Below are 11,543 nucleotides of genomic sequence, written 5' to 3'. Positions count from 1 at the left end.
GTTGTATTGCGGCGACTTTCCCTGAAAAAAGAAAGGGGGACAGAGAAAGGTATCCACCACTCACGTCCAGCAGAGCGTGCAGCTGGGAGTCCTCGAGCACGCTAAGCAGGAAGTCTCGGTCCCGTTCCGAGCAGTCGGTCAAGCAGTGGATGTCGTCGAGGCTATCCAGAACCGTGGACACCGCTCCTTTTGCGAAGCGCAGCGCCACGCAGGTTGGCAGAGGACACGCAGGGGAAAAGGGCAAAACGCACTCACGACAATGCCAGCAGTAAACGCGCGTCTAATCTACTTCCACGTGCGCAGAATGCACTAGGGACAAGCGTGCAGCAAGACCTGTAGCAAGCGTGAAAGAGCACGTGCTAAGTGAGCGACAGTACTCACTTAGCACGGCATTTGGTTACTGGAGCTAAGAAGAGCATACGGAGCGTTTTTCGTTCCGAGAGAAACGCTAATCCTTTTAGCTAGAGTAGTTAGGGGACACAGCGAGTGAAAGTAGAAATTGAAGACGAGGCTTACACGTGCACACGTACACACGCACATAAATGCGCATGATTCAAGCATAAAGGAGTACTGCTACCACCAAAGCATATTTGGTACAGAAGGAAGCGCCGCATAGGAGGCATGGTAATTTTTCGCCAACCGGTGGTATTCTTTCGTTTCTAAGAAAGTACAAACCTTCATTATAATGTTTCTAATATTGACTTTCAAATAAAGTTAATACTTCTGTAAAACTCGAGCAACCTGGCGTTCTCTTTCGTTCTTATTACCTTTTGCCGTTGTTGCCACATATCGCAAATCGCACGTTTGTACATGTACGATTAATAGTATACATGCTCAAATTCTACGGATGGTATGTGATGCCTTGTCGACATCACGCCATCGCGACGCTCTTTAGAAAAACCGTGGAAGTCAGAGATAATGTCAGAGATTCGTTAGGAATTCAATTTATTGTTTCTGTTGAATGTGCTCGGAAAGTACTTATTAGACGAGTACAAGAAATAACCCTTATTAGCGACATTGACACAGAAGGATTACACGAAGCTACGCTACAATGTTGGATCTGCAACTATTTAATTCCTTTAAATTGTAAATGCGCATGCTTATCCCCGGCTTGCATCGACATTTTGAGTCCGCATTATTATGAGCAACAGAGCCAGCGCTACGCCTGTAAAATAAGTCGCCCATCTTAGCTCCCTAAAGTAATGATTATTTAACTTAAGCTAATCTACATAAATTATTCAAATGCCTCTTTGAAACTAATTCTGTCTTCCCCAATGGGTGGCAAAATGCCCCATCAAACTAGCAGACCTAGAAACAAGAAGTTATGCAGGCAGTTTGTAACGAAGCACCACAGATGCTAGTGATTCTTCACTGAAGCTTTAGGTGCAAACCCACCTATGGCAGTCACTTCTTCCTCAATGCCTTGGTCTAAAGCTGCGTCTAAGGCTGGGTCACTGTAGAAACTCGTCCATTTTGGGGAGGACACCGCTGCTAGCACAGCACCCTGCGAAAAGGAAACAGGAGCAAGTCACGATCGTTCGGAAGAGCGGGAGGAGAGACAAAGCCTTGCGCTTGAATTGTACGACAGGAAGACAAAAACAGCAGAACTTGTGCAAGTTTGGAAACACAATCCGGAAACTAGACTAGCAGTAGGGATAACTTCAAGACGAGCAAGAGACAATTAGAAAAAAAAGAAAGGCGCCTTTCTCCGTGAGCGCCCCCACGGCGAAGATGAGGCGCTCAGATGGTATTCAGTTGAGCTGAGTAGTCCATCGCTAAGGCTCGTTTTAGTTAAGCTTACCTTAGTAAGGTGCTCAGTTGCGCGCCGTTAAACAAATTGCCCTCTCGGATGGCGCCATAACTGGGCTCACTGCAACTTTAACGGTATACCACGAGAAACGGATGGAAGTGTGGGCTCTCTCTGGTTTGAGTTAGTCTGACTTTTCAGTTACGTATTACTCTTGCTTGGCGACATGATCTTTTTTGTAAGTTTTCATGGAGCACCTCAAAGTCTTATGTGTATTCCTGCTGCCCGATTCTTGGCCTATCCCTCTACGTATATACACGCTATAGCTGAGACTCCGGCCTTGTGCCGGCTCACAGACTGAACCAGAATTGAATGCGTGAGTCACGCCTGTGCATTCGTACTCACGGATGTTGCAAGTCCTCGTAATTACGCATTGCCTGTAGCGTGGCTTGTGGATCAAAAGCGAGCGAAACTGCGACAATGTTATATCACTGAGGCAGGTTGTAAACCACCGAGTGCTCGGCAGACGAACGTTACTCTTCGAAGAATTCAGTGGTCTAGTGGAAAATCTTGATGGTTAAGTAGATCTAAACCGTGAACTTGAGCGCACAATGGCACGAAACATTGAGCTTGAGGCGGTCCATTTACATGCGGAGTGCCAAAGTGTCTTTACGTGTCATGCCCTGACAGTCGCACAAGGGTTAATTATTGCGCGCTCGTGCCTCATGGTTTTAAGGCGAGATTGGGCTGAGTACATAATTATGAAGAAGGCAGTTACTGCGTGGCCAGCGAACATATAAGAATAGGCTTATGCTAGCCTCCTCTTCGTGACACGCGCCCTGTGTAAGCAAAGGATAACTCGAGAAAAAAAAAAAGAAACCTCTTCCAGGCATTCGAGGCTGCCGAAAAAAATTCGGAACCTTCTACCGTGGCGTCTCTAAAACCTTCTGTAGTCACTTTTAAAGGATAAATTCAGCCTATAAATCAGTTAAAAAATTAAATAAATCTCTCTGAGACAACGTTATGGTTACAGTGTATTCCACATGCCTGCATGAATCTAGAGCGGCTTAGGTGGCCTGTAAATTTGAAAACTGTTAGGATTCCTCAACACCTGGTTGTGTGATTTCCCACACCCAGATCGCTGTATTTATTCACTTTCCCTCTTTCAATTTTTACTTCGCCCGAAAGTGCCAAATACATTCGAACAAACAAGAACATTATACGGCCAAAGTTAGTTTACTTTCTTTTTGTGTTCATAGCCTTGCCGTGCTCACCTTGAGCTTTCTCCTAGCGTTGAATTTCCGGAGTTCGTCCACAGTTTCCTGGAGGTGTACCCTTGGTGCGCAGTGATCCCGATCCTGGTGTGGCATCAAAAAGAAAAAAAAAGAAGAGAACTTACTTGCTGCAAATGTAATCAAGCAAGCTTGACGTATAAACGAAAGTGACTACGACGAGATCACAAGTTCAATAACAGAGCTGCGTATGTTCGGGAGTTCGACAAGTAACGTCCACTTCACTGAAATTAGCAGAGACACGAGGACTATCTTTAACGCTATCCGTAACGAGGAGACGTGTCCCCGCCTTATTTGACTGGTAACCCAGCGTTGTTGATACCCACTCATTTCACGAACTGAAAGTCGACGTGGAGAACAGATGCCTGGCACCGTATCTACAGTACAACTATATGGTACGTTAGAGCACATTACATGGAACTACAGCACTACGCGTGATACAGCGCAGACACATGGCGCAATAGAGTAGGTTATGATGCTTCCTATGCCGACTTTAGGGCATCCAGTTTGAACTACTTTCCTTGGCCTTCTAGACCTACCAGCAACTGAAACATGAATACAAGGCCTTTGCATTGAAAATGAAGTCCCGGCCGTCACTGCGATGCAATTTACCTTACAAGATTTGTTTAACAGATACGGAGACCTCATTAACCTACGTACAAACTGGTGGCTACGTTCCCACAGAAAGTTGAATATCAGTATTTGTCATTGCAGAGTTGCAATAAGAACATATGCACGCCGGTTGGGAAATCTTTTTTCAAAAATGTCGGATTCGTACAGCCCTTCTCGTCCTTTTTTACTAACCATCGGCTTCATGAAATTGTCAGAGGCACCACAAAAACAGGTAGTTATCACAAAATCCTTTGCGGATGTTACATGTATGAAAAAATTGCCCTCTGACCCAAACAGACACACATGTGACCGACGCTCTCTTGAAAGAACTTACTCTAGCTGCATGGTTAAAAATACGTGCGCTTTTCCGGTGGTTTCCACGTCACCGTAGAATCAAACAAAATAAAATTATGGGCACAATGGGTAAAGTGGCTTATGACAATTTTTAAGCCTCTCTCTCTCTCCCTCTCCGTGCGTGCGCCTGCACGCGAAATTTTCGTACCAATCCATTAAAAAAAGTTAATTTCAGAATGCTTCACACATGTTCATATCTGTCATACTATAAATTAAGCAGCTATCAGGCAAACGAAACAACATGTGCTTTCGTGGGGGACACTCTCGGCGAGACATATGTAAAGTTATATACAAATTATCTTCCCATGTCATCGTAAATCGGTTGATTAAGGGGGTTAATCAGTTTAGTAGAAGGTTTAGTACGTGGCCGAAGTAAAATATGGGCTATGAATACTTCCTGCTAAGAATTAGTAATAATTTTCTATCTACGGAGTCTTTTGGCAAGAAATAATATTATTGAGGGTTTCTAGACGCTCATGTAAATATTAAAACACTTCTAAGCCGTAAGTTTAAAAACCCGTCTGGGAACAAAAATGTGGTCCACGGCTTCTTTCTTCTTTTTTTTTTTTGGTTATAAACAGACAGACATCCTCGACACATACCACGTTTATTATTGTATAAGTGGCTATCGCTATTAAACGGTATGCCTTGTAGTGCTCATATTTACTTTACGTCTTCTCAACGTAACTTTTATATCTGCAGCTCTTGGCATAACAGCGCGTGACCGAGTGTGATCCATTCGTAGGGCCCGTTCGGATTTTCACACAGAATTCTGAAGAGAACGAGGAAGTTGGTAGTATTAGCTGTCTACCTGATCTACTTCACACTGCATACATATTTCGCAGTGCAAAAGTAAAACCTCTTCCTCTTGCTTCACCTATAAACTATCCTGATTGCGTCTTCAATGGTCCCTCAAACGGTTAGGACAAAATTTGTAGGCGCGTAGGGTACATCTGCAGTAAAACATTAGCGCCACAGTTGAAGTGAAGCGTCTCACATTAAGATAGCTATGAATGATTACAAGTTATCATCTTATCAAGCCGTGCTTTTTCTCCTCAGCCGAGTGATTGGAGGTAAGCTCCGCCTTAACTAGTTCTGCGTCATGATGCGAGGTCGTGTCCACTTCCGGTTGTTTCGGAGCTAGCGCGCGAAGTCTCCCCAAGCTCTCCGCTAGCCGCCTTGCAGTCGATTCCGAACGAGAACTATCCAAGCAGCGTGCGTTGCGAGCGTTCTGTCGTAGTGCCGAGCGTGTCCGGTATTGCGGTAACCGTAGGCGGTCTGTGCGTTTTAACGGATGAGCCGAGGAATAAACTAAAGCCGTTCCATACTACTACCGCTGTGATGAATGGTCTCTAGCGCAACCGTGAGCGGCCTGAGCGACCGGCACGGTGCAACCAGCTGGAGGTGCAGAGCTTAACAAGCCAAACACAGAACTTTTATTGCCGTAACCAAGTGTAATACATTTCAATTTTAAGAAGGCAACGTGTTCACTATTACGCATCTGCCGAAAATTTACACCAGCAACGAAGTAGAGTATTTGGTTACTGCCATTTGAGATCTCGTCTCGGAACGGTCTCGGAAGAGAACAGCAGTTTACAATAGGTAGCGAGGAACTGGAAGTGGTAAGGGAATACATCCACTTAGGGCAGGTAGTGACGGCTGATCCGGATCATGAGACGGAAATAATCAGAAGAATAAGAATGGGCTGGGGTGCGTTTGGCAGGCATTCTCAGATCATGAACAGCAGGTTGCCATTATCCCTCAAGAGAAAAGTGTATAATAGCTGTGTCCTACCAGCACTCACCTACGGGGCAGAAACCTGGAGGCTTACGGAAAGGGTTCTACTCAAATTGAGGACGACGCAACGAGCTATTGAAAGAAGAATGATGGGTGTAACGTTAAGGGATAAGAAAAGAGCAGATTGGGTGAGGGAACAAACGCGAGTTAATGACATCTTAGTTGAAATCAAGAAAAAGAAATGGGGGGGGGGGGCATGGGCAGGACACGCAATGAGGAGGGAAGATAACCGATGGTCATTAAGAGTTACGGACTGGATTCCAAGGGAAGGGAAGCGTAGCAGGGGCCAGCAGAAAGTTAGGTGGGCGGATGAGATTAAGAAGTTTGCAGGGACGACATGGCCACAATTAGTACATGACCGGAGTTGTTGGAGAAGTATGGGAGAGGCCTTTGCCCTGCAGTGGGCGTAACCAGGCTGATTATGATGATGATGATTTTAGATCTGTGTTTGTCTGGTTGAGCTCTGTACCACCAGGTGGCTGAACCATGCAGGGCGTTCACGTTTGCGCCTCCGCTCATTCGGTAGAACAACCAGCCCGCTTGCATTTACCTGAATACCGCACACGCTAAAGCTCTCTAACAGAGAATTTGCGTCCATTATACCGGCAAGCGCGGGCAGCTCTCCGGTTGAGCGGGGGCGTAAACGTGAAGGGCCAGATTGGTGGCGCCAGCTAGTGGTACACAGTTCAACCACACAAATACAGAGCCAATAACTATATTCTGCTTAGCTGCCGGTGTAAATTTTCGACAGCAGCGAAATTGCGTTCACAATTACGCCGCTTCGGCAAATTTCCCTCAGCAGCGAAGCAGAAGACAGTAGGTTACTGCAAATTTAGCTATGTGTTTGTCTTGTTGAGCTCTATGCCACCAGGCGGCTGCACCACTCCGGCCGCTCACGTTTACGCCCCCGTCCATCCGGCAATGCGTCCAAACCACCCCCGTTTGCCGGTATAGCAGACACACTAAAGTCTATTAGAGATTTCTGGCGTGTTACCGCAGAGCAAGCGCACAAGGGGGTTCTTGCATTGCCCAGGGGGCGCTACGAAAATGGTGCTAAAAAGCGCCCTCTGTCCTGAACTGGGTAGTACCAAGATCGGTCGTCTGCTTCGGAAAGCACGTTTACAATCTGGGCCCGCCACTTTCGGTTTTGTTGTACCACAGCTTGCAGCGAATATCGGGTGCCGAAGATTTTTTCAGGGGTGGCACGCTGCGTAAAGGCAAGAAATTATGAAAAGCCGAATACGTGTACGCCGTTCAAGAAATAAGCGGCGAAGTTTTAGCGCGGTGTCAATCGCAAGTGAAGCGAGTCCCGTACGAAGTTGAACTTCAGGTAAGGTTTGCACGCTGCTAGATTTAGGCGCACAAACGCAAGGAAATGCTTGCTATAAATGAATTCACAGCAGCGATAAGCAGACTTCATGTGTACGGAACTGCTCGAGCGCACGATTGTACGCGCCGCGACGGCAGCGGTCCTTCGACATGCCGCGAAACGGCGGGCCTTCTGCAATCTTTGTTGACTGCATGGCGCTAGACAAGTACTTATGCCTGCATTGCAGTAGCGGCCATGTCCCTTTAGCAACTGGGAAATAACTGATGCAATGCATATGAGCTCGCAGTAACATACGTGCAAATCGCGCTGCAGCGCGAGCTCGTGCGCTGTTCGCTTGATGTAGCTTTTAATGACAGCATTCGAACATCGATGTGCTGCAATCAATATTGTCTTGCTGCGCTGCCTCAACGTGCTGGCTTGGGGCCAAGGATGAGCCCATTTAACTCTCTAACCTGTGCTGCTCGTAGGGGGTAGTGAACTGTCACCGAATCAGCCCGACCACTTGCGATCATTTGCACACATCTGGTCACTTCACCACTTCGCGCCAGTCGAATTGTTAATTGTCGCTGTCTCATTGTCTCGAATCGTGAATCACCAGCCATACATGCTGCTATGTCGGTCTGCTATCGGGACTGTGGGTGTCAAAGACCGAATTTTGGAACGCAGATAATCAGGCAAACTTCAAGACAGGCAAAGCAGTCAGCATGGTGCGAAGTTTCGCTTACCCAGCGCGACGAACTGCAGCTATCCAGCGGGCCCGACGCTCCGCTTCGTGAGGCCTTGAAGGAAAACGGTAGAATCTGATATTGGGATTCAGGCCTTCTTGTTCATGGCAGCACACGACGCAGAAGAGTAACGACGGTGACGCTTTTTCGAGGCTGAGCTAGGTCTTTCCGGATCGGCGTCGCCGATTCCTTCTGCTTCCAGCATTACGTCTCACAGAGAGCCCGTTTTCGTTAAACTATAGGCTGCGGCAGTGGCGTAGCTAGGTCGTCTGGTACCCGGGGCCCATAGGTCTTCTATCCCCCTCCTGCGGCTAGCTCGCAGCGTGGTCAGCGTGGTATGTGTGAAGTGACGAGCCTTTTCGTACTCGCAACAGGGCAGAAAAAAGTGCGAATCGACGCAAAACTCAGGCTAGAAACGAGCTTCGCCACAGCCAGGGCTCAATACTACCCAAGCCGGTACTACCCAGATAACTTTTCGCGCACCGCCACCAGGCGCCACTACTATACCTCAAGCTCCAGCGCAAGACGCCCAGTGCACGGCAAGCTCGCGCTTCCTTGTTTGTCGAAGGCGCAAACACAACACGCACGCTTCGGTGATACCTAACTGTATTTATATGCCACCAGCACGCTGCTGGTCAGCCAAACTAACGCACGATGCACCCCGTTCCAGCTGCTGCGGCGTGCATTCCCGCGCCAGCCACACTAGACTGTAAAGCGTCTGTGACGTGCGCGCTGCCGTGTGCACGTCGCAGTTTTGTGCGATCACGTGCCCAGCTGTGTTTACATTGCTTCTTTGACGAATCTCGTTGCTCTCTGAAACCGAAACTCGGACTGGTCTCATCAAACAAGGCTCCAAATAATTACCCTTCGCGCTCTGAAGCAAATCATGTGTCGTGCAGTGATTACTGGGTCATTAGCTACTTAATACAGCAGAAAAAACAAGATCGAAAATTTTTGTGCCAGTACTTCTTTAAGCCAGACGTACTGCACTGCGTCTCTAGCTTGGCCACCCGAGCGCTCTTCGAGCGGAGGTAGAACGCATCGAGGCTCTGCTGCTGAACGTGGATAACTAGAGAAAACCGGCTGAACTGGGAGAACACTTCGCATTAAAGGGACCCTGAAACGATTTGGACGATTTTCTACAAACGTACTGAGTCGTTAGGGTAGGTTCTTCTGATCATTAATTGACACATCTAAGTGATCTGCGTAAGGCGAGTAATTTATTATAACGATTTAAAAATGCACATCGCTGCCGATCGCAGCACACTGTTGGGCGAATCTTAAGCCGCCCCTACCCATATGACCGAAATCGCCCATATGACGTCAGCGGGGAGAGCTATCCGATTGGCTCACCAGGGCGCGTGATCGATAATTTTCCCAACTTTATGGTAAACAAATGATGTCTGTAACAGATGGAATGTTAGTTCATTTGTTTTTTATAAAAAGAAAGTAACATAAAGAGAATGCACAAGAACAATTTTTCAGTACACTTAAGCACTTCCGGAACACGGCAAGTGTCGTCTGCTTGTGTTACAACGTGCGCTGTCTTTGACGAGAGCTCCACAGTCAGTGTCGGTCTGTCTTTTCACGAGCGCTATGATTCGACTTTGTTGCGTTGTGGACTGCAAACGTAGCGACTGGCAATATGTCAAGCTGCGACATCGTATCCTTCTGCAAACCAGGAGACGAGCGGACTGGCTGCAGCGCATTGGACAGCTGCTATCCGGTGGGCGCCAGGATTTGCGCGATTGCGGCCGTCACTTTACACCGCAAGATTACTAACGCAATAGCGTTTCGCGAGTCCGGTATTAGGGTAAACGCAAGCGCAAGGGGACAGGTCCTGGCCCTGTCCCCTTGCATGTCGTTTCAGGGGATGACCGGAAGCGCAAATGTGAATGGTCTGCACGGTGCAGCCACCTGGTGGCATAGAGCTCAACCACACTCGGTAGCAGTAACAAAATATATTCTTCTTTGCTGTTGGTGTAAATTTGTCGCAGAAGTCCAATCGTTAACACGTTGTTTTTGTAAATGTTCAAGATGTTTTACACTTGGTTAGAGCAATATTAGCTCTTTCTTTGGCTGGTTAAGCTCTGCGCCAACGGGTGGCTGGACCGTGGAGACCGATCAGGCAGCTCACGTACGTCTACGCTAAAGTTCCTTCATCACCATTTCGTCGAAACGTTCTGCTAGTGGGTGATTACCGGAATACCAGACACGTTCGGCGCTACGACAGAATGCTCGCAACACACGCTGCTTCAATAGCTCTAGCTTCGGGTTGACGGCCAAGCCGCTAGCGGAGACGTTTCGCGCGGGTGGGGGCGGGCTCCAAAACAACCGGAAGTGGACGATGTGACGTTGCATCGTGACGCAGAACCAGTGAAGGCGGAGTTTAGCCCCGATCGCTCGGCGAACGAGTTGAGGAGGAAAAGCATGGCTAGGGAGGAGGGTAACTTATAATCGTTTGTAGCTCTATTAATACGCAACGCTTCACTTACATTGTGGTGCGAATTTTCTACTTAAGCTGTACCCTACGCTCCACAAAATTTGTCCGAACCGTTTCAGGGGCCCTTTAGAAGAACTTTGTAGGCGCGCAACGGCGTTGGCAGAGCGCATGAAGCAGGGGCCCTATAACGTGAAACTATTCCAATATGTTTTTATTCCAAGCTCCTGACGCCAAATTTGCGTAACCGCCGACGCAAGCATCTAGCGGTCACTCGCGTCGTTGTCTCAACATACCAATCAAACGCTCTCCTCGTTATTGGAGGTCACTTTTGCTTGCTTTAAAAACGAATAACACTGCCTACGCTGAGCAGCTTGTCTTATCTAATTGGCTGACAAGAGGCGAGGAGCACGCTCAAGTGGAGAGGGATTCGATGGGGCCGAGCCACTGCACTGAAAATCGATAACCGGATGAAGAGGGTGGTGCCGGCGTCGTTGACTGGTCCGCTTTCCCTTAGCTTGCGGTGGCTGGTCGAAAATCGCGGTGGCATGCAACGGGAGCTTAAGAACGACGCTAAAACGGATCCTCAGCTAAGAATAATTGGCATAACGAGATCGTAAACGTGCCGAAAGCACTCGAAAACGTTACACGGCCAGACAAAAAGTTTTATTATACGAAAATAAACTCATGCTCTTCGGCAGGTGCGAGTAGCCAGTGCCTGAGCGATCGGCGGCAGCCATCTTTTATTCCTTTCGGAACGGGGCATCCTGTGGCTATTCCGAAGAAAATTCAGTTTTGTTCGGCATATTAATGCATCTTTAACGCGTACACGTCACTTTGACGCGATGAATTTTTGCGTTTTTGCGACGTCGCGTGACAGGCAGGGGATGTGGGTGCAGCCTGAAAACTCTTGACCAATAGCCGAGGGCTAACGGCGTAAAGGCGTTGAATCAAAAAGAACTATTTTTCTATTGTTCGGTCAAATCATGCATAGTCAGTGTGTACCCGTCATATCAGATAGGAAGCTATCGCGGTTTTCGTGACATCGCGTGACAGACAGGTGAACTGGGGGTGGTCCAAAAAAAATCTGACCAATCGCGGAGGGGTGATGGCAGAATTGGAATAGAAATGTTTGGAATAGTTTTACGTTATAGCGCCCCAGGTAGTAAAGTATACTAACTCTGTGGCTAGAAGACATGCGGGACCTACACTGAAACGGTATACAAGAAAGGGAAGGAGACTAGTC

General features: G+C 47.7%; 1 protein-coding gene across 4 annotated transcripts in view; it reads right to left on the bottom strand.

Moving 5' to 3' along the window:
• Positions 1–11,543, bottom strand: part of CASK (peripheral plasma membrane protein CASK) — an 842,400-nt gene that overhangs the window by 459,145 nt on the left and 371,712 nt on the right. For 2 of the 4 annotated variants that reach the window (XM_075682288.1, XM_075682290.1), the window contains exons 9-11: positions 3,022–3,105; positions 1,396–1,504; positions 65–186 (exon numbers count right to left, since the gene is read on the bottom strand). In XM_075682288.1, coding sequence (XP_075538403.1) covers positions 65–186; positions 1,396–1,504; positions 3,022–3,105 — 315 coding nt within the window. The remainder of the gene's footprint in view (positions 1–64; positions 187–1,395; positions 1,505–3,021; positions 3,106–11,543) is intronic. The other 2 variants (XM_075682289.1, XM_075682291.1) reach the window with 1 other exon arrangement.

The sequence above is a fragment of the Dermacentor variabilis genome, chromosome 2 (genome assembly GCF_050947875.1).
Source record: "Dermacentor variabilis isolate Ectoservices chromosome 2, ASM5094787v1, whole genome shotgun sequence".
NCBI classification, from domain to species: domain Eukaryota; kingdom Metazoa; phylum Arthropoda; class Arachnida; order Ixodida; family Ixodidae; genus Dermacentor; species Dermacentor variabilis.
Note: the sequence above shows the minus strand (reverse complement) of the source record. Positions and strands in the feature narration are given on the sequence as shown.